Source organism: Notolepis coatsorum (genome assembly GCF_963971535.1).
Source record: "Notolepis coatsorum genome assembly, chromosome: 2".
Lineage (NCBI taxonomy): Eukaryota > Metazoa > Chordata > Actinopteri > Aulopiformes > Paralepididae > Notolepis > Notolepis coatsorum.
In genome coordinates this window covers 130,134,770-130,158,594 of record NC_140166.1, presented here as the reverse complement: position 1 = coordinate 130,158,594, position 23,825 = coordinate 130,134,770, and the positions used below count along the sequence as shown (strand labels likewise).

General features: G+C 43.0%; 1 protein-coding gene across 3 annotated transcripts; it reads left to right on the top strand.

The window, feature by feature from the left end:
- Positions 1-156: 156 nt before the first annotated feature.
- Positions 157-23,464, top strand: gpn2 (GPN-loop GTPase 2). 3 transcript variants are annotated; one of them, XM_084338061.1, is made up of 6 exons: positions 157-210; positions 5,200-5,639; positions 8,356-8,512; positions 10,640-10,800; positions 20,181-20,311; positions 22,070-23,464. In XM_084338061.1, exons 2-6 carry the CDS (start codon positions 5,220-5,222, stop codon positions 22,140-22,142), a joined length of 942 nt encoding a protein of 313 aa, XP_084194187.1. In that variant the 5' UTR covers positions 157-210; positions 5,200-5,219; the 3' UTR covers positions 22,143-23,464. The 3 variants fall into 3 exon arrangements, with proteins under 3 accessions (XP_084194187.1, XP_084194186.1, XP_084194188.1); XM_084338060.1 differs by having other exon boundaries at positions 178-223; XM_084338062.1 differs by having other exon boundaries at positions 179-214.
- The last annotated feature ends 361 nt before the right edge of the window (positions 23,465-23,825 follow it).

The window sequence follows — 23,825 nt, the reverse complement described above, 5'->3', positions numbered from 1 at the left end:
GTGTCGCTAATGTTATGTTCATGTTGTCACAAATAGTGATGCATGAACAAGTACAAACGCATGTTTACTCAAAAGGATTTCTACATTTATTTTGACGCCTCGTTGACGTGACCCGGAAGTAGTTCCGTGCAGTTGAGCCAGTCAGACCAGAGATGAGTCAGACGGCTCTGTTCACAAACGTGAAGGCGGCAGGTCGCTCCCAGAACTCAGGTTGGTAAGTAATGTACGTTACCATGTACAGATTTAAGTAACTTACTACTTCCGAGACATTAACTCAAGACTTGTTGAAAATGGTTATAATAAATCTATAATGGTGCCTTTTGTGTGCCAAACGTTAGCTGACATTTCATTCAACGTTACTGCAACGTTAGTTAAGTTAGCTAACGTTAGCTAATAGTAATACCTTGCTTGTGCAGGGCTGGCTAATCTCATGCCATGACCATTACACAGACGGCAGCACAATTTACATGTCAATAACACTTGCTTACTTTTCTGGCTATCAATTTGCTTTCATTGATACATACTATTCTAAACAAACTATATTTAGTATCGGATGAGTCTAGCCACAGTCCCATCAACTCCATTTCCTCAGACTATTCCTAATTTATGCAAATGTCATGTCGTCAGCTTGTGACTGCAACTTGTTCCTGTTTGCGGACGACTCAGCCCTGCTGGTCTCTGACAAGAACAAGTTACAGGTTGAAAAAACCCTCAGCTCGGAACTAGGCAAAATCTGCATATGGCTCGCTGATAACAAACTATCATTACACATGGGCAAAACAGAGTCCATTCTCTTCGGTTCAAATAACAAACTCAGCAAGACCGACGGCTTCTCAGTTACAGTGGGTGACAATATTATCACAAGGAAAGATGAAATTACCTACCTGGGTTGCCTATTGCTTATTAACAGCGAAGGAGTGCGCCGAATGCTTCCGCGTTTTCCCTGATTGGCTGCGACACGCCGCGCGGCAACCGCAGAGCGGAGCGGCAGAGCTTGCGGCATTATTTAGCCGTAAACCGCCATGATTCTCAATCGAAGCTTAGCTCACCTGGCAGCGCGGCGGTCCTGCGGTCCGTTGGTTTCAAGTTCGAATCCCATAATTTTTTTTTAACGTGTATTCTTTCGCCGGTTAAGGTTAGGCAAGGTTAAGGTTAGGCATTGTTTCGGAGTTGGTTAAGTTTAGAAAGGTTAAGTTTAGGCGCTGTTAAGGAGCTGGTTAAGGTTAGAGTTTGTCTTAGAGAATGGCAATATTCTTTCTATGGTTAAGGTTAGGCATGGTTAAGGTTAGGCATTGTTTCGGAGTTGGTTAAGGTTAGACAGGTTAAGTTTAGGAGCTGGTTAAGGTTAGCGTTTGTCTTAGAGAATGGCAATAGACAGCCTATTTCCGCGCTGCCGCGGTCACATGGTCACATTGTCACATTCTTTCACTCCTCCGCTGTTAAAAAGCAACACGCACCTGGGTTCCATCCTAGAGGCTAATTTTTCCTGTGACAAAATGGCATCCAATGTAATAAAAAAAGTCAACCAACGAACGCGATTCTTGTACCGGATCTCCTCTCTGGTAAACAAGAATACCCTGAAGACTCTAGCAGGAGCACTCATTCAAGGGTACTACGACTATGCTTGCACCTCATGGTACCAAAGCACCTCAAAGGCACTAAAAAACAAATTACAAACATCTCAAAACAAGCTAGTCAGACTACTGCTTGACCTGACTCCTAGAACCCACCTCACCCCTGCCCACTTTGACAACCTAGGATGGCTTAGAGTAGACGACAGAGTACAGCAACTTGCAATGGGCCTGGTCTACAAGATACACTACGCGACCAAGGTACCCATGTACATGTCAAAATACTTCCCAAAGGTCAGTGAATACCACGATCACAACACCAGAGGGAGCTCCACAAATCATGTAAAACCCAGATTCGGCTCAAACAAGGGACTAAACACGTTTCGCAATTATGCCACATCAATGTGGAACGCCCTACCTAAAGCTGTAAAGGAATGTGAATGACTACCCACTTTCAAAAACACTCTCAAAAAACACCTACGTGAGACTGCAATTCGAAACTGGCCCCTACAAATGTCCTAACCTAGTTGTACAGTAAATTACCAAGTAAGGCTTTGTCAGTATTCCAATGTACAGTGTAAAATGTGTGTGTGTCCCCTACCCAACCCCCCCCCCCCCCCCCCACCTCCAATGTACAGCCCTCACCCACCCAACCCCACCCCACCCACCCAACCTCCTCCAATGTACAGTTTCTACGCCAAATGTATATACACTCTTTTTCTGGACACTTTTGTATCACAAACAGTACTGTATTTGCAAATCTGATATGTCATAAATGTATAGATGTAGCAGTACTGTCTATCTGTATGTCATGTATGTCATATATGTTATGATGAATTGAAAATGGGGGACCCTGATCATGTAAACAAGACGAAAGTCTTTCTCTGGTCTGCATCCCCAGCTTGATTGATTGATTGAAAAGTTTATTAACAGATTGCAGAATGGGTACAGTACAGTACAATTGTTAAGGGGATGCAGACCAGAGAGAGACTTTCGTCTTGTTTACATCAGGGTCCCCCATTTTCAATTCATCATAACATATATGACACACACGACATACAGATAGACAGTACTGCTACATCTATACATTTATGACGTACCAGATTTGCAAATACAGTACTGTTTGTGATACAAAAAGTGTCCAGAAAAAGAGTGTATATACATTTGACGTAGAAACTGTACATTGGAGGAGGTGGGGTGGGGGGGGTGGCACTGTACATTGTAATACTGACAAAGCCATACTTGGTCATTTACTGTACAACTGGGTTAGGACATTTGTAGGGGCCAGTTTCGAATTGCAGTCTCCCGTAGGTGTTCTTTGAGAGTGTTTTTGAAAGTGGGTAGTGATTCACATTCCTTTACAGCTTTGGGTAGGGCGTTCCACATTGATGTGGCATAAACGTGTTTAGTCCCTTGTTTGAGCCGAATCTGGGTTTAACATGATTTGTGGAGCTCCCTCTGGTGTTGTGATCGTGGTATTCACTGACCTTTGGGAAGTATTTTGACATGTACATGGGTACCTTGGTCGTGTAGTGTATCTTGTAGACCAGGCCCATTGCAAGTTGCTGTACTCTGTCGTCTACTCTAAGCCATCCTAGGTTGTCAAAGTGGGCAGGGGTGGGTTCTAGGAGTCAGGTCAAGCAGTAGTCTGACTAGTTTGTTTTGAGATGTTTGTAATTTGTTTTTTAGCGCCTTTGAGGTGCTTTGGTACCATGAGGTGCAAGCATAGTCTTAGTACCCTTGAATGAGTGCTCCTGCCAGAGTCTTCAGGGTATTCTTGTTTACCAGAGATGGCAGAGAGGAGATCCGGTACAAGAATAGAGTTTGTTGGTTGACTTTTTTTTATTACATTGGATGCCATTTTGTCACAGGAAAGATTAGCCTCTAGGATGGAACCCAGGTAGGTAATTTCATCTTTCCTTGTGACAATATTGTCACCCACTGTAACTGAGAAGCCGTCGGTCTTGCTGAGTTTGTTATTTGAACCGAAGAGAATGGACTCTGTTTTGCCCATGTGTAATGATAAGTTTGTTGTCGGCGAGCCATAATGCAGATTTTGCCTAGTTCCGAGCTGAGGGTTTTTTCAACCTGTAACTTGTTCTTGTGAGAGACCAGCAGGGCTGAGTCGTCCGCAAACAGGAACAAGTTAGACTTGTCGCTCGTAACATTATTTATTATTTTTATTAACATTACTGCCCAATGTCAATGAGTTATATTATCCTGCAGTGCCATAGTATATATTCAGATTCAAAGGATTTATTGCCTACCGGTATATATATATTGTAACTATAATATAACCGATGGGGATACCGATACAGACCCTCATCTGCACATTTGTTTACACTGTTTACTTTTGTCATGTTTTTATATTCGGATACAATTTTATTGGCTACATTTGTGTCTTTCTAGTTTCTACTATTACCCTGCCCATACCTGTGCCCCCATATGACACGTGACCCGAATTTCCCCATGGGGATCAATAAAATAATATCTTAACTACCTACCTCATCATACTATAGTCTACCCAGTACCCATATAACTTTGTATGATAGCATGTACAATAGTGCTGTATATATTAGTGCTGTCAATAGATACAAACAAATTCACTAATTAATCTCACAATTTCTGTAATTAATCTAGATTAAAAATAGCATTTTTCTATTTAAGACCGAAGCTTGTAACAGATATTTACTTGAGTAAAATCATGGAATTAATGTAAAGTCAACACAAAGAAAGTATATTTAGATTCAAAGATTATTTTAATAGCTTTCTTTGAATACAGTTTCTCTCCTGTGAAATACAAATGTTCAACAAAACCATCAACATTGACTCAGCTAGACCTCTTTCTTATATTCACGGTGCTAAAATTGAAGATTTTTCACTCCATAGATTAATCTAGATTAAATTAATGCTTTAAATAATTTCAATTAATCTCAAAGTGAAGCATTAATTTTGACAGCCCAAGTATATATACATTTATATATTTATAGCATATACAGTACCAGTCAAAAGTTTGGACACAACTTCTCATTCCGTTCAATATATATATACATATATATCCATCTGTCTGAATAGTGAATATACCTGCATATAATCCTTCTATACACCTACTTATACACCTGCATATAACCCATACAGTATAACTCTGTATAATAGGCTAGCCTGTACAATAATGCTGTATACCATATATATATATATTTATTTATTCTTACAGTATATATATACATCCACATCTGTCTGTACATACTACATATCTGTAGATACTATATCTATATCTGTAGATTCTGTACATATCCCTTACCTACTCTGACTACTAGTTACGCTGCTGGCCAGTATAACTTACTACCATAGTGTCTTTATACCTGTATCACTGTACATATTAATACTACAACTCTGTACATACATCTGATTAGCACTATACTCGGTAGTACTAATTTATATTTTTTAATCACCTGTGCATTGTATATCACTATTGAACTTTACTGTTATATTTGCGCTCTGGTTGGATGCCAAACTTATTTTCATTGTACTGTACTTGTGCTGTAATGACAATACATTTGAATGTAAAGTTGAACTAATCTAATCTCTTAATCTTATTGCACTGGTCTTTCCCTCTCCATATACACAGAGTGACCTGGCACAGTAACAATGTCCAGTCAACCAGCGGTACCCCCGCGCTTACGCTTTGGCCAGGTGGTCATCGGGCCCCCAGGATCCGGTAAGACCACGTACTGCCAGGGAATGCGGGAGTTCTTGGGTCACCTGGGACGCAAAGTGGTCGTGGTGAACATGGACCCGGCCAACGAGGGCCTCCCGTACCCCTGTGGCGTGGACGTCTCGGAGCTGGTCACTCTGGGCGACGTCATGGACGGCCTGAAGCTCGGCCCCAACGGTGGCCTCCTGTACTGCATGGAGTATCTGGAAGCCAACCTGGACTGGTTGGAGGGCAAGCTGAAGCAGCACAGCGACTGCTACTTCCTGTTCGACTGCCCCGGACAGGTGGAGCTGTACACCCACCAGAGCTCCGTGAAGAACATCTTCGCACAGCTGGCCAAGTGGAACTTCAGGGTGAGCTTCTCTCCGGCTGTAGAAATATAGAAAAAATCAAATGTTTTTTTTTTGTTTTCCCCTGAGCTTTTTTTTTTTTTATTAATCTTTTTCCCCCTCCATTTTCCTCCGATTTTCTCCCATCCCAATGTTAGTCGTTATGCCAATTCCCAATCCCCTTCCTGGTCGCTGCGCACTTACCCCCCACAGTCAGATCATCTGGGAGAGTGGAGGCTATCACGTGCTTCCTCCGACACACGTCCAGCCAATCAACCGCTTCTTTTCACCTGGCAGCTCGGATATTCTCCGAGAGGGCGTAGCGTGTGGAAGGATCACACTATCCCTCTCAGGTCCTATCCGCGCTTAGCAGGCGCCCCGACCGAACTGTAGGAGTCGCTGTTTACAACGACCCGGACCCACCCCGCCAGCTTCTCCCACCCTCTAATACTGCCAATTGTATTAGTGTGAACGGCCAGCCAAGCTGGTGACAACCCCGGAGCTGTGAGCTGGATCCAGCTGTTGGTGACGAACGCAATCTCCGCTACGCCACCTAACCGCCCTTCCCCTGAGCTTTTTATTCGTTGATGCACCGTCCTATACTCTTCCAGGATAGATTCAAGAGTTAAGATATTTATTTGTCATATGCACACAGTTAAACAGACGGTTACTTCGTACAATGAAAATCTTACTTTGCTGGTCCACCCTTCCCACAGGATCACGAAATATAGGTAAATGTTTAATGCTAAAAAAAAAATAGGATCTTAATACATCTTAATAAATATAGTAGAAATGAATAAGGCACGAGTGACAGTATTGCACATTCAGTTCACAGTAGTGGTAGAAAGGATGTAAAGTGCACTATGCATTGTTGCAAATAATGGTAGTGTAGGCGACAGTGGCTCGGGAAGTAGAGCAGTCATCTGGTAATCCGGAGGTTCCCAGCTCGATTCCCGGGCAGACACTTAACCCCTAATTGCTGAGCAGGTTGGCACCTTCGCCGTCGGTGAGTGAATGGGTGAGGAACGAATTGTAAAGGCTTTGGATAAAAGCTATTATATAAATGCACCATTAACCATTTACACTGAAATCACAGCAAACGACTCCTCCTGTATTGATTAGGAAGTGACCCAAGCGACGAATGGTTTATTCAAACCAAATAACACAATGTTTAATGACAAAGGTAATTTAAGGACACTTTCAAAACATGGTTATTAGATAACCAGGCATGTGACCATAACAACTAGCCCTGCCACTTCCAGCCTCTCAAGAATTGAACTCTATGTGCCTGTTAGTCTGTGTGTTACTTTGCGTGTGTTAGTAGTTAATTAGTAGTGTCGTGTGTCTTACTTAATGTATGTCTGCCTGTTTGCATGCCTACATGTTGCTGATGTTACATTGTCCCTGTCTTGACTCTTGCCTTGTTCTGTCTCAGCATTTTTTCTTGTATTCTATATTGTATTATCCAATCTTATTCTGTATGTTCCACACTTTGCCAATAGCAAATTGTGTAATAGCCTTAACCACTTTTAACTATGCTGTTATATTCAAACACTGTTATAATTATGCTCCTAAAATGTCTCTCTCTATTCTGTTTTTACCTGGCATTTAACATCTTGCCTAGGGACTGCAGTTGAAAACACTGGTGGTAATTTGTCTCATTACTGTTGAATAATGTGCACTGTCCCTCCCTATTCAAATAAACGTAATCATGTAATGTAACGTTTGGGAGACACTAGATCAGGGGTCGGCAATTAGGTTTGGCCGCGGGCCAGATTTTCCCCAAGCCGTTGCTTGGCGGGCCAGGATCAAAAACAATGGCTAATTTAATATACTGATATTGAAAAAAGACAAACGTTTTTCTCTGGTCTGCATCCCCCCAACAACCGTGTGCACTGCGCCGTACTGCACTGCACCCACTCTGCAATCCGCCAAACAAAGTTCTCACTCATCCATTCATTCATGAACAGCTCTCAGCTGTTGCAGATCACCGCGGCGCCGGCGGGTGATGAACAGATCAGAATGCATGAAAACACGACTCACCATACCTCCTTGTTTGTTGTTAAGTCCTCCAAAATCCCTGCTAATGTTTGAAACATGTCATATCCACTCGCCGCCCTCCAATTCCAGATTGGCGTTGAATGCAGCTACTTCATCTGCCAACTTGCCTCGTTGTTGTTGTTGTTGTTGTTGTCGCCACATATTATGCAGAGAGGACGTCGGCTCGGCACGCAAGAATCACCGACCTGTTGCGATAAACCTGTATTTTAAGTATGGCTCCTGTTTATTAAAAGAAGCGTTATATTTCCCCGTTGCTATCCAAAGATGTTTGTTTTGTTTTCTTCAACTCGCTCGCGAGTCGCATCTCGAACGCGGAAGTGAAAGTGCGTTAAATATACACGGGCCCGGTGGGACTATTCCATTGGTTCTCCCAGTCCACCTGACCATTTCTAGCATTTCAATTGGCTATAGTGACAGACATGCTTTTGATGACTACCGGTAGATAGATACAGCTTCACAATAAAAGACACCCAGGCGTCCCGAGTGAATATTTCCCGCGCGTCAAATAAATATCATATTCTCAAAATAATCTGACGGGCCAGAAATTATTGCTGGCGGGCCAATGTTGGGCCGCGTATTGCCGATCCCTGCACTAGATATCCATTGGTCCGTGTTCATGAGGATCGGAGGCTTCAGTTGAAGCTTGTGTTTGTTCTTCCTCCCTCCGCTCGCCTCTCAGCTGGCCGCGGTGCACCTTGTGGACTCTCACTACTGCGCCGATCCAGCCAAGTTCATCTCTGTCCTGTGCACCTCCCTGTCCACCATGCTGCACGTGGAGCTCCCACACGTCAACATCCTCTCCAAGATGGACCTGATCGAGCAGTACGGCAAACTGGGTGAGGGGGGGGGGGGGGGGGGGGGGGCACCTTTATAAACGAGAAGAATGTTTTGCTTTTGTAACGGACGTCATAGGCTACGCCGACGATGCAATCATATGTTGAATGATCTTTTTCTGAAATGGAATACGTTTCATGTAATGCCGTTGAAGTTTATAGTATATTTCTTTGACCGTGGCCTGGTTAGAAAACAAGCATAAGCGGCACGTTAGATGAAGGGGGGGAGGGAGAGGAGAGGAGACGGAGAGAGGGAGACAGGGAGAGGGAGACAGAGAGCAAGAGCCAGAGAGAGAGAGCAAGAGCCAGAGAGAGAGAGAGCAAGAGCCAGAGAGAGAGAGAGAGCAAGAACCAGAGAGCGAGAGGGAGACACACAGAGAGAGGGAGAGCAAGAGCCAGGGAGAGAGAGAGAGAGAGAGAGAGAGAGAAAGAACCAGAGAGAGGGAGACAGACAGAGAGAGAGCAAGAGCCAGGGAGAGAGAGAGAGAGAGAGAGAAAGAACCAGAGAGAGGGAGACAGACAGAGAGAGAGCAAGAGCCAGGGAGAGAGAGAGCAAGAACCAGAGAGAGGGAGACAGAGAGAGCAAGAGCCAGGGAGAGAGGGTGAGAGAGAGAGCAAGAACCAGGGAGAGAGAGAGAGCCAGGGAGAGGGAGGGAGTGAGAGAGAGCATGAATCAGGGGGAGAGAGAGAGGGAGACAGACAGAGAGAGAGAGAGCCAAGGAGAGAGAGCGAAAGCAAGAGCCAGGGAGAGAGAGATCGAGAGGGAGAGCAATAAAACCCACAGTCTATGTGCTGTTTCAGGGAGACACTTCAGAGATTTGATCCAAAGCAGAACACATGTATTTTTAGTTGTTAAATGTTTCAATGCACGGTGCATCTTCATCAAAAGCCTCGGAGTCTAAACGTTATTGGTCTTTAACAAAATACGTTTTAATGCCTTAAATGTGTGTGCTGCTCCGTGTGCTCCACCGAATCTCTGAGGCACATGGATGCTTGGGCTTTCCCCGTCGTGAAGTTTCACTCCAAAATGAGATGCCTACTTTCTTCTTGTATTCTCGCACATCATACAACAGTTGGCTCCGACCAAGCCGTCTGATTGGCCGGGAGCCGTGCGTGTGCACACGCGTGTGTGTGTGTATTTGCTGTAACATCACGGCTAGGCGTTGCTTAGCAACATATACGGAGCTGAATTAACTCTCCGTCGAAACTTTCCATCTCACTGTGTGCGTTATTCACAATATGAAACCATATATATATATATAGCTGTTGTATAGAAGCGCGATAGAACACTGGAGGTTGTGTGTTTTCAGTAAATAACATCTCGCCTTGGATGATCTATGACACAGGCCTGTGTCTCGCGCCTGCGGCTACAGGCGTGATGTTATTTACTGCAGCACCTAGTGCTCTATTGCTTAGTCAATACATTATTAGTTAGCTGAACACATTGACTTACAAAGAGGAAACACTTTTTCAGTATGTAAACATTTCTGCTTTTGGAAAATTGAGTGATGGTCTTAAAGGTGCTCTAAGTGGTATTTATTTTTGTTAAAATAAGTGGTCTACTACTACATGTTAAAATATTAGCTCTGCATTCTGACAGCCGTCACTGATATATAGAGTGTTTGGTCAGTAACATGGGTCTCCCAGTCCCTCCTGCTCTGCTGTAAACACAAAATAAATGGTCTGGAATACAGTTCCCACTTTATCCAATCAGGAGAGAGAACTCCACACTGCAACAAGGGTCTGACAAAAAGAAGTACTAAAAACGTGTTTTAAGCCAACAAACAAATAAAATGATCTACCAGTGCAGTTAGCAAATTTGGCTCAGCAAGATTTCTTGAAATAAGTAAAAAATATCTCGTATCCTCTCTCCTGTTTGGATAAAGTGGGAACGGGATACCAGGACATGTATTTTGTGTTCACTGAAGAGCGGAGGGACTGGGAGACCCATGTTACTGACCAAACAGTCAAACACTCTATATCAGTGATGGCTGTTGGAATGTAAAGCCATTTAACACTTATTTTAACAAGAAAAATCACTTGCAGTGCCTTTTTTAAAGCAAAAAATGGAGGATGTTCTGTTCCACGTTGGAACGAAACATTAAAATGTCTGTCCTCTTCCGACCACAGCGTTCAACCTTGACTTCTACACGGAGGTCATGGACTTGACCTACCTCCTGGACCACCTGGCTGCAGACCCCTTCTTTAAGAGGTTCCATCACCTGAACGAGAAGCTGGCAGGGGTCATACAGGACTACGGCCTCGTCTCCTTCGTGCCTCTCAGTGTGCAGGTACGAGGCCTCCTCTCTCGGATGTTATCTGCTCTGTGTCACCGGGGCCGCACCTCGGCTGCATTATTTCATAATGGAATAACAAGTCATCGCCTGCATGTCCGCTGTGGACCTGCATTCTTTGCGATGAATACTCTGTTTTTAGTGCTTAACACTTTGGGTGCCGGGAGCCGTCTTTAGACGTCTTTGCTGGCCATGCTAAAGTTGCCGGGGGACGCTGTACGTCGTCTTTATATCAATATTTCAAAAATCTGCGATCGGATTCATAATGTCCCTCCGCTGGCCTGAGATCCATCAGCAGGACCCACTGAGCTCTCTGGCGGTTCAGGAGCGCCATCTGGTGGCCGATCGGCGCAAGCGCTTAACAGGAAGCGCACTAGAGGTTTTGCTAGACGTCCGTATTGCTTCCGGCCACTCGGTACATGTCCCGTGACTCTAGCTCGTCACTCTACATAGCGATCGATTGCCAATAACTCGATAAACAACATGATTTGGACGTATATACCATTATACAAGCTGGAGATGGACCGGGTAATAATATATCCCATAATGATAAAATTTCTACTCGACGATGATCGCCCAACGGCGCGCGGAGACTGGGGTGAGTTTCAGCGTGTAACGTTACCGTCTTCGATAATAACTGATATTATCAACATTTGACCCACATTAGATGATTGGTATAACGCTGCCCACGGAATTATAAACGCCCCCTCGCCCATCCGGTCAACATCAGATGACGTGTAGTAACTTCTAGAAGTACGTCTAGTTGGAATTTTTTATATCCCGCTGATTGCCATCAAACTGTATTTCATCATCAATATAATGCATTTGGGGCTATATATCACGTTCTGGAGAAAGCTGCAGAAAGAGATGAAAACATACTTATACATTAGACCATACTTTACTATGAATATGTGAATGAAAAAGTTTAACGTTGCTACACAATGAACAATACATATAGGACTTTGAATGGGCCCTAATAATGGAAATGTAGCAATAGAATTTAAAAAGTTATAGCCCTGCAAAGAAGGGGACTTTCTCCATAGACAAATAGCGCTGGCAATCTATGGTATATCATTAATTTAACCTTAGGCAACCAAAGTGTTAAAGAGTGCTCAATAATTATTATTATTATTATAACTTATTGCATGCGTTCTGCTTCTGAAATGGATTATATATTGCTGGTAGAACAGTTAGATGCTGGCTGCCCAGGCCATACTCATAGAATGCATATTTACAACCTCTCCTCTCTCCTCTCTTCTCTTCTCTGCTCCACACCTAAAGTTCTGAGCGCACTTTTTCAGAGAGAGATGACAGGTGACAGATCCGGTATTTCCGAACCGTCACCAGTCATCTCTCTCTGAAAGGAGAGAGCATAGGATCAGCGGCATACATATCAGTATACTGCGCGATTGGTTCTTGACAAGCGCGCAGTCAGTCGTTCAGTATTGACAAAGCCTACTTTGCTGGAACGATTTATTTCGCACTATACAGTACGTATAAGTACAAGTATAAGTCTTTATTTGTCATCAGATTAACACACACACATGCGATGAGCGACCCACAGGAACACACACACGCATGCACTGAGTCGCAAGTCGTGAGGTGTGTGTGTGTCATTTTGAGATCAGTTGCAAATCGCTTCCTGTTGAATATATCAGACAGGGATCAGATGCCGAACCACGGCTGTTTTACACACTCCTCATTCGCCTTATAAGGAGATGGTGGGCGTGTCTGTATGCAAATGAATAGGTGGTGTAGTGGGCAAGGCACTCGCCATCAACGCTGGAGACGCTGGGTTCGAATCCAGCTCTCGGTGTTGCTATCAGCTTGGCTGGTCGTTCATACTAACACATTAGGGGTGGGAAAGCTGATGGGTGGGTCCTGGGCGTTGCGGACAGCGACCCCTACAGTTCGGTCGGGGCGCCTGCACAGCGAGGGTAGGATCTGGAGGGAGGTAGTGTGACCTTCCACACGTTACACTCTCCCAGTGAGAGTCTGCGCTGCCAGGCTGGCTGCCGGCTGGCTGCACATGTGTCGGAGGAAAGCATGTGACAGTCTCCGGCCTCCCGGACCAACAGTAGGGGGGAGTGCGCAACAACTAGGAAGGGGGTTTGGAATTGGCATGACGACTAACAGTGGGATGGGAGAAAAATCGGAAAAAGGAGGGGGGAAAAAGATTTAAAAAAAAATAATAATGGATTAAAGAAATAATTTTTTCATCAATACGTTCTCATTTTATAGCGCCGTGAATATAAGCGCTATACGGCATTTGGTCTGGTATATTTCCTGGATGGCTGGATAAAGGGCTAATAGCTACTAACGTTATATCCAATGGCATTTCCGTTATACAAAAGCTACAGTTAAAACTCAAACTGCATATGATCGGTATGATCCTCAAGCATGTATGCATGAAAGGGGGGGGCGGGGGACGTCGTTTCTGACTATTGATTACCAATAACCGTGTTCATCTCAGTAGCCACATACGCTGGTCGGCTGGTTGAGTATCATAGCAAGCTCTGATCAGCATGTAATTTACGTGAAAAAGATCTTACCATGAGCCGGTTGGATCCCCCCGAGCATTTCCCAGTTATCGATCGCCATCTGGTAGACCGATATGTCCATTGGCTGATGATCAATCCCCTTATTGCATAGTGAAATCCGCGATCCAAAACGTATTCCGTGCAACAGACCATAGCGCTCGCTTCAGATGAGTAGAAAACTACATTAGAGATCCTAAAAAAAAAAGACAGCTTCTGCCACAGGGAACACTGCATTATCGATACAGCGCCCCTAAGAGGATCTGGCCGGTAATGCACTTTCTCGAATTTAAAGAGTAGGGTAAATCTGCAGTGCCGCTCGGCGACCTTGAATAGGTTATTAAAATGGAATAAAAGCCAAAACAACTTGCCACGGGTTTATCCGTCCTTCGGTCCTTTAACACAATGATCTCCGTGTTTCGATTCCACCCGTTGTGGACAGAAGCACGGATAAACCCGTGGCAAGTGATTATTGCTTTTATTCCATATTAATAACCTATTCAAGGTCGCCGAGCGGCACTGCAGATTTACCCTACTCTTTGAATTCGAGAAAGTGCATTACCGGCCAGATCCTCTTAGGGGCGCTGTATCGATAATGCAGTGTTCCCTGTGGCAGAACGGATCGGTCTTTTTTTTTTTTTTTTTTTTACTTTCAATGGAGATTTCAGTTAGCAGGATTCTAGATGTGCAGCATGTAGCTTGGATTACGTTTTGCATCGCAGATTTCACCATGCAATAAGGTTAACGCGGTTATTGGTAATCAATCATCAGAAACGACGCCCCCTTCCCATCTTCCTCCAATCTGTTAACTTTTTCTTTTCCCACCGAAACAGTTTGCCCAAATGTAGTGTCACCTAAATACAACACTTCTTAGCAACACAATCTAGTTATAACTAAGAGATTAACTGAAAACAATTGTTTTCGTGCATAGATCACAAGATGTATCAACTTGAGAGTTTCACGTTAGCATTTCATGTTAGCAGTTAGCATTTCCTGGATGTGCTGTGTGGCCAGCTGGCCATTAGCCACCGTGATACGTGCGCAGGATTAGCTGCATCACACATGCGGCTCGGAGTTTGAGGAAGTACAGTGTTAGAATGTGAAAAGGGCGCTCTGGTGACAAGTTCTCCACCAATAACAATCTGTAAAGTCAAAGTCATGCCTCCAAGAGGAGTTAAGGGGACCTTTAAAAAATAATATTAAAACTTTTCGCAAACGAGTGCTGCGGTTCTAATGGGTTTCCACTAGTTGCCTAGCAACAATAGTAGCCGTGACAAGCGCTTCCCCCAAACATTTGTTCAGCGCCGCCCTGCCAGCTAAGAGAGAGGCGCTGCGTGGACACAGGGCCGTGGGATGTGGTCGACCAATCCAATAGGCAATCTATTCAATCGACAAATCTGTACAATTGTGCTTCATTTATTTTTTCTGACTAATTATCATTAAAGAGGCATGTTGTAGATAAAAAAAATAGCCATCCCTATTGCAGTCCTTATCTCTACATCCTTTCCTTGAGCTGTAATGAACACAACACAAGGATTCAGTGTCCTCTGACATCACAGGAGGAGATATTCAAACTCATTAACTCTCAAACTGAATGAATGTGCAAAATACTTTTGTTTTTGTTTTTCGGTGAAGTGCTTCTTTTAAGCATAAACTAAATAACGGACACTAGTCACCTATTTCACTAAAAGGGGGCGGTCCCCTGTTACCCATCACAACAAATATCTCCTGATGGGCACTAATATATACTATACTAATTATGGTGTACACCAGGGGTCTCAAACTCAATTTACCTGGGGGCCGCTGGAGGTAGAGTCTGGGTGAGGCCGGGCCGCATCAAATATTCCACAAAACGTAGGCTAAAAGATGGCTAACGTATCAAGTTCAAGTTCCTTTTATTGCCACACGGCCAGGCCGGTGGAATTCGAGCACGGTGCAGGTGGTAGCTGCGACAATACACCACAGTCCACAAAGACATAAGAAGACACATGGAACATAAACATAACATAACATACATAACATAACAGCAGGGGGTGAAATTAGGAGGAGTTGGAGTTAAGTAGTTGTATGGCCTTGGGGAAGAAACTGTTGTTGAACCTAACTGTGCGGCTGCCTAGTGACCTGAACCTCCTACCAGAGGGGAGGAGTTGGAAGAGGTGATGAGCTGGGTGCAGGGGGTCACTGATGATTTTGTGTGCGCGTGTGATGGTGTGATGTTTGTGTATGGAGTCCAGGCTCATCTTTGGCTATGAGACTGTAATCTAGTCTCTAGGCAAAAGCGGTTGTTGCTAGGGTGGGAATTAGACATTTTGGGACTACTATTGTTATAAAACCTTTTCAAATTAAACCTTATAGTAGCTACAGACTATAACGGAGAGTTCTGAAGAATTATGTGGAATTAATTTGGTAACCGTGTTATGAAAGAATTAAGAAATAACGACTGCAGGCCGTGATGTATAGAAATGAGATCACGGCTAAGGTGGTTGGCAGACAACGAACCTCATCTGTGATATAATTTCCATATACCACGACCTGTCATGGGTTATTGCTTAATCATCACCACCGCCCTACGCTTCTATGACCGACATTCATGGCTGTTCTGGGCCAAAACCATAGGCCTAGAGACAGGCTGACTGATTTGAACCAATTGCCTTTTATATTTATGTGGTCAACAGAAGCCTAATCGACATCGTCTGTAAATAAAAGTGCTCCAGCAGCCAAGTAACCTTTTCTAATCATTTTAAGAGAAGGGAAAGAATTCTAAAATCTCCCCCGGGTCCCAGACGTGTCACATGGGCTCCTCTATCCTGGTGAATACCGGTAAGCGAAACCCAGAAGCATCACTCCAGGGTATGATCTGCGGGATATAAAAAAAAAACTCTTAAAGAGTATTACATTCATAATTCTCAATTTAAGGCCACAATTTCATTTGTACAGGTATTCATTTTCCGGCTGTCGGGGAAAATGAAATAATATTAAATATATGAAATGTTTTTGTATTCAAGTCGTTGTTTTTATTTAAGCTTGTATGGAATGCGCTAGAATTGGAATTGGTACACTTTTTTTTTTTTTTTTTAGCTACTATGGTCGTGAAATTGGTATTACGTTTACCTCAGCCTCTAAGTGGTATTAACACTTTGGATGCCAGCGACGCGTTTTGTCGTTAGTTCATGCCGCCAGTTGAGTGCCGCCAATGACATATACCGTTTGTTTGTCGTATTTTTTTTTATTGGCGATTTGAATTCATATTTCATCAATCGAGCCTCACGCTAGTGTTGCAGAGTCTCTCTGAGCTCAATTGGGAAGATACCGCCCCCTATCGTCTCTCCCTGTGTAACTGCACCCCATTCGTTTAGACTGATGAACGGGGGGGGGGGGGGCAGTTTCCTCATTTTACTTTTCCGTCAAGCCAACTGAAGAGACCAAGTGATCGCCGGCCCTCAGAAATGCATGGATTATGTATTTCCAGCACCCAACGCTGAATCAATAAACGCGATCGATATTTGGAATGGCGATCAGGAATTGGAATAATCTTTTTGGATAACATCTGATCTGAGGTAAGGAATCTATTTTACCAGTCTTGGGATAATCAGAGCTTTTTTCACAGATATATCAACGTGTCCCATATGTGTGTGCGATCAGGAAATGAGAGAATCGATATTTCAGCCCGCTTCTATAGCGTGCATAAGTACACTATCGACAATCTAGCGTTTATTTGAAAACGATTCATAAATAGGCTGAAAAATTACTATGCCAGAATATTCCAGTAAATGCCGTTTATCACGGAATCTATATATTTTCCTTAAAAAACGAGGGCTTTTCAAAATGCTATAAAAGGGAAATGAAGCGATAAAAAAAAAAAAAATCTTCATTTTGACAATGTTGACTGCAAACAAGTCATTGATAAGCGACAGGCAGATTAGACTCATAGCCATAATTTAAGACAGAGATTATGCGTTCACAACGCTATCATTGAAGTGGGTGCTGGCATTTAACGGGGTTTTACCATGTTCACCAGTGGTAATCAAAGTGTTAAAAAGGTCTTAAAAAGTCTTACATTTTATTTGTTGAAACCTGCAGATACCCTGTGCTCTGCTGTCCCATCCTTGTAGTGTATAACCAGTGTGGCCCTGGTTTTCATGACGATTAAGACCAAAGTTAAGATCAAAGGCACCAAAAAAATTATAAATAAATAAAGAGTGCTAATCTCTGAGCAGAGGGCATCAAGTAAGACATTTATTTGTCTATACTTGTCTGATCACAGGTCATAACTTGACAAAAGCTAGAAACGGCAGCATACGCTGTTTTATTTCCAATTATTTCTCTGTATGTGAGCATCAAGAGAGGATTGCTCAAGAGCATGGAGCCAGAAGGAGAACAGAAAGGTGGACAATGTGGCCAAAGGAAAAGTAGCCTTGAAATAACACAGAGTTGTGATAGAAAGACTCGAAACAGCTGCTTTGTGTGATTACTGTAACGGATGAAACACCACGTCACCAAAACAAACACATACACTCAGCTCCATAAATATTTAGACACCATTTTCACAATGTTGGCTCTGTGCACCACCACAATGGATTCAAAATGAAACAATCAAGAGACGTGCAGACTTTCAGCTTTAACTTGAGGTTATTTACATCCAAATCAGGTGAACGGTGTAGACCAGTGGTTCTCAAACTGTGGTACGCGTACCACTAGTGGTACTTGATGGTACTGCTGGTGGTACTTGAAAACATTTCCAAAAAAGCTAAAAAAAATGTTTTTTTTTTTTTTTTTTGCTTTTTTGGAAATGTTTATTTTATTTTTTATTTTTTTTGCAGTCAGGCCACTGAACTTAGAAGCAGGCCAGGCCAGTGTTTCTGGTTGCGGCGGCGCGATAGTTAGATAATCTAAGTGGGGAACAACCAGGAGATCACTGTGACAGAGAGTAATGCAGTCTAAACAGTCATACATCTTTAATTCAACTTCAGCCCTGATCATAACCATTTATTTTTAGATTTCTTGTAATGTCAGATAAAAAATGAAATACTCCCACTTTTCTGAAAAGAGTTGGTGTTAAATCTGACATTACAAAAAATCCATCAAAATGTGTGTTGCTGCTAATCATTGACACATGCCTAGCCTGTAATAATCCCTCCCAGAAAAATGTACTTTGCATTTGATATATTGAAAATATTTTACTTTTTGTGTGTTTTTTTTAACAATAATTTGTGATGCCATCACACAAACTGGCATTTAAAGGGTAAACATTCAAAAATTTATTGAATATGTGTTTTCTTCTTTTTTACAATAATTTGTGATGCCCATCACAAACACTGGCATTTAAAGGGTAAAAATAAAAAAATGCCTGCACCAGAATGCAGGAAATTAAGTTTTTGTAACAAAATAAGTGTGTGTGTGTGTGTGTGTGTGTGTGTGTGTGTGTGTGTGTGTGTGTGTGTGTGTGTGTGTGTGTGTGTGTGTGTGTGTGTGTGTGTGTGTGTGTGTGTGTGTGTGTGTGTGTGTGTGTGTGTGTGTGTGTGTGTGTGTGTGTGTGTGTGTGTGTGTGTGTGTGTGTGTGTGTGTGTGTGTGTGTGTGTGTGTGTGTGTGTGTGTGTGTGTGTGTGAGAATGACGGACAATTGCTTGCTGTGCGAGAGAGAGAGAGAGAGAGTGAGATAGAGAGATAATTAAGTACATTTGCTGAAATACAGTTGTTCTTAATTTTCTCACTTGCTATGTGAGAATGTTAGTTATTATGTTCTCAATGCCCCTTGCATTGGATGAGTTGTGTGGAAGTGTAGTTCTAGTGCTATCTCTTTGTACATTGTGGCTGTGTCTGACAAAAGTTAACTATAAATAATGGTATCAGGAATACATTTGCCTCCTGCATGAACTGTGCATAGCTGAATAGACTGTATTTTAACGCCGGTCATATCATATGGTGGTACTTGGAGAGCCAGCTACGTTCTCAGGTGGTACTTGGTGTAAAAAGTTTGAGAACCACTGGTGTAGACATTACAACGGTTTCTATTTGTGCGCCCCCCCCCTCGTATTGAGTGTTTACAGAAACAGATTCCAAATGCAAATACCACACTTGAAATGAACTCTAGACCTTTTATCTGTTCCTTGTGAATGAAATAATGAGGGAATAACACACATGGCCATGCAACAGCTGAACAGCCAATTGTCCAATTACTTTTGGTCCCTTAAAAAAGGGGGGGGGGGGGGCATGTGTATGTTGTAATCCCTACACTGTTCACCTCATTTTGATGTAAATACCCTCCAATTAAAGCTGAAAGTCTCCACTTACATTTACGTTTATTCATTTAGCGACTTACAAGTTCTGTACGACAAGTCAGCAGGAAGGGTATAACTCTTTCAGCTGAGTGACGATGTTCGTCAAACGGTGTTGAAACTTGGGTGCTGCAGTGTTGAGTGCATAGTAGTAGAGACATATTAGTATAGTAGGTAGTAATATAGACGAGGAAGATTATTTAGTGGAAAAGTGCATGATGGTAGAATGTTATTTTATAAAATAGTTCTCCTTCAATTCAGATATTGATTAAAGAAGTGTGTTTTTAGTCTGCGGCAAAATACTTAAAGCACATCCAAGTCCATTGTGGTGGTGTACAGAGTCAAAATTATGAACGTTGTGTCAATGTCCAAATATTTATGACCTGACTGTATAAACGATGTCTTAGAAAAAGTCTTCTGTGACAAATTTCAGCCGGGCAGCTGCTTTAGAAAAGGATCTGTGCAGGAAAGGCCCCTGCCCCCTGATCTCATGATCTCACGCTACTCTTTCCTGTCGCTAAGGCCCCTGATCTCATGATCTCACACTCCTCTGTCCCGTCCCTAGGACAAGGACAGCATGACTCGGGTCTTGCGGACGGTGGACAAGGCCAACGGTTACTGCTTTGGAGACGGGGAGGAGAGGAATCTGCAGGCCATGTTGTCAACTGCTGTTGGGGCAGACTTCCAGTTTGACTCGTATCCTTTCTTCAATCACTCTGAGGGCTAATTCATTCATCTGTATAATTATTATTATTATGATATATATATATATTTTTTTCCCCCATCTGGTGACAAAACAATTTAGCCTCCTATTGAATATGAATATTAGATTAAAATGTATTGTCTTCATACAGCACAATATTTTGGCATCCGACCAGAGTGCAAATGTAACAGTAAAGTGCGATAGACGATAGTAATATACAATGTACAGGTGATTAATTTGGGTATAAAATATATAAATTAGTACTACGGAGTAATAGTGCTAATCAGGGGCGCCCAAGTGGCGAACCATGTAACGTGCTGCGTCGCGGCACGGCCTACCCGGGTTCGATTCCCCGACCCGGCGTCATTTGCCGAATGTCTCCCGTTCTTCCTCTCTCTCTCTCTACTGGACTGCCCAGTAGTAAAAAGCGATAAACGCTAAAAAATAAATATTTAAAAAAAAAAAGTGCTAATCAGATGTATGTACAGAGTTTAGTATTAACATGTACAGTGATACAGGTATAAAGACAGTAATGGTAGTAGTCATACTGGCCAGCAGCGTAACTAGTAAGAGATATGTGCAGATATAGATATAGAATCTACAGATATGTAAAAAGGATTACATGCAGGTATGTACAGACAGATATATGGATAGATATACACGGTAGGAATTAATATAATTTACTGTATGGTATATACAGCATTATTAATTTTTTTTTTTATTTATACCATTTTCAGCTTTTTCTGGCCACGCAGGACCGATAGAGGGAGAGAGGGAGAACGGGAGGAGAGGTAGGGAAGACATGCGGCAAATGGTCGCTGGGACTGGGAAACCAACCCGGGACGACCGCTTCGCGATGTGGTGTGCTACTGGAGCGCCCCAAGTATATACAGCATTATTGTACATGCTATCATACAGTTATATGGGTTATATGTAGGTGTATAAGTAGGTATATAGAAGTATTATATGCAGGTATATTCAGACAGATATGGATATATAATTAATTATATATATATGCTGTAAATATATAAATGTATATATACGTTATATACAGCACTATTGTACATGCTATCATACAGAGTTATATGGGTCGACTAGTATGAGGTAGGTCGTTTTTATTATTATGATTACTATGGTTACAGTGTAGGGCAGTTGTAGTGTGGCAATATGGCCGCCCTACTAAGACAATAGAATGCAAACTGTAACCAGGATCTGAGAACATGAAACCCGTTTTCAGTCTATTTTCTTTTTTTTTATCTACTTTTTCTCCCATTTTCTATTTTTCTCCCATCCCAATTTTGTATCGTCCAATTCTACCCTCCCCTGTCTCGAACGCTGTTAGGCCATGCCTCTCACAAGCCGGCTGCAATGTGGACGAAGCCTTGCATCACGTGTCCCCTCCGGTACTCGAGGAAGCAGCCGTAGCATCTTTTCACCTGCACAGCGCGATCTCTCAGCGGCGAGGGTCTGCGTGGGAGGGACACGCCGCCCCCGTCGCTTCCTGATTCTGCTGCGCAGGCGCACCAACCGACCTGTAGGAGTCGCTGTCCACAACGTCCGATCCCCACCCATCAGCTTCCCACCCCCTAATACTGCCAATTGTATTAGTATGAACGACCAGCCAAGCTGATAGCAATGCGGAGAGCTGGGCTCGAACCCAGCGTCTCCTGCATTGGTGGCGAGCGCCTTGCCCACTACACCACCTAGCCGCCCTTGTCAGTCTATTTTCTTTAACTCTTTTCACCCATCAGGACTCTTGGAGTGCAGGAGAGATATGTCGGAACAGAGGAGAAGACTGTGGAGGAGGAGGTGATGGACCTTTGAACCGTAAAACACAAACGGACGGATGGATGTAAGCGATGTTTTTCTCACTGGCTCAGAAGAAATGTTCTTCTCTCACTGGCTCAGAAGGAAGTGATGTTCTTCTCTCACTGGCTCAGAAGGAAGTGATGTTCTTCTCTCACTGGCTCAGAAGGAAGTGATGTTGTTCTCTCACTGGCTCTTGCCGTATACTTGAATTCTAAGACTTTATACAAAAGCATTGCGGAGACGGCAACCAAATTGAAGGAGGGCAGAAGATTCAAAGCCACCTACATTTCCCACACACTGAGGAAACAAAAACTGTCAGTTTCTTCTGACTGAATATACGAATGACGCATGCCTACGTAGGGCTGGGCGATATGGATAAAAATAAATATGATAATCTGGATGGATTTAATTTATTTTTTTATCTATACAGTGTATCACACGGTTTGTGGAAAAGGCACGTTAATTAATTTGATGTTCATTGTATTACACTGCATGGTAATAGGAAGGTCAAACTAGAACACATTTTCAACTAGTGTATTTCACAATTTTGTTAGAAATTTGACAACACATTTTAGAGAACAAAATTATTGTTTATTACAACACGATATGAAAACGTCCCATGATACGATCACACCGATGGATGATAAGCTAGACATATCTATATATTTCCCAGCTCTACGCCTGAGACCGTGGCCTGGCTGCACCAGGGTATTCATCAATGAGAGCGAGGACGTTATGAAACAATCCCAATACATTTGACCAGAGCAGAACTTCTGTGGTTGACTTTTGCTCCGATCCGCCAGGGATCATATTCTCAAGGTGTTCCTGAGTAGACGTGTTGTTCCGTGGTTGGTGAACAGCCCCATGTATCTCTATCAATATATTTATTCTGCCAGATCATCCAAACCTAGACCAGTACCATCTACTCTCGGATGCTTTCTGAATATGGACACTGCTTTCAGTCACATTTACAACATTTAACAGTTTTTTAATAATAAAAAAAAAAAAAAAATTTTTACACATTCTGTGAACGGACGGGACGGCGGCGCAGTGGTTAGCGTTGTTGCCTCACAGCAAGAAGGTCCTGGGTTCAAAACCCCAGCAGGGGGGCCTTTCTGTGTGGAGTTTGCATGTTCTCCCCCCGTGTTTGTATGGGTTTCCTCCGGGTACTCCAGTTTCCTCCCACACCAAACATCCATGCTCGGTTTCCTACCCTCGCCCTTGACCATGGTACTGGTGTTACAACTGGAGAGTTGGTCCCCGGGCGCCGCACTGTGTGGCTCAACCACTGGTCGTAAATAGTTAGAATGGGTCAAAATGCAGAGGACGAATTTCCCCACTGGGATAAATAAAGGTTCAACTTAACGTGTTGTTGTGTCTTGCATCATATATCTGGCTGCTTGTGTAAAAGAAGTTAGCTATGCATAGCTCTTTATGCAACAGGTGCAGTGGAGGAGTTAAGATAAGGAGGGAAAAGAGGGGTGGAGATGCTCAATTTGGTTCTTCCTTGTCCTTATATAAGATAAGATATTCCTTTATTGATCCCCTTGAGATGACATTCTTTATACAGGTATAAAGACAGTAATGGTAGTAGTCATACTGGCCAGCAGCGTAACTAGTAAGAGATATGTATAGATATAGAATCTACAGATATGTAAAAGGATTACATGCAGGTATGTACAGACAGATATATGAATA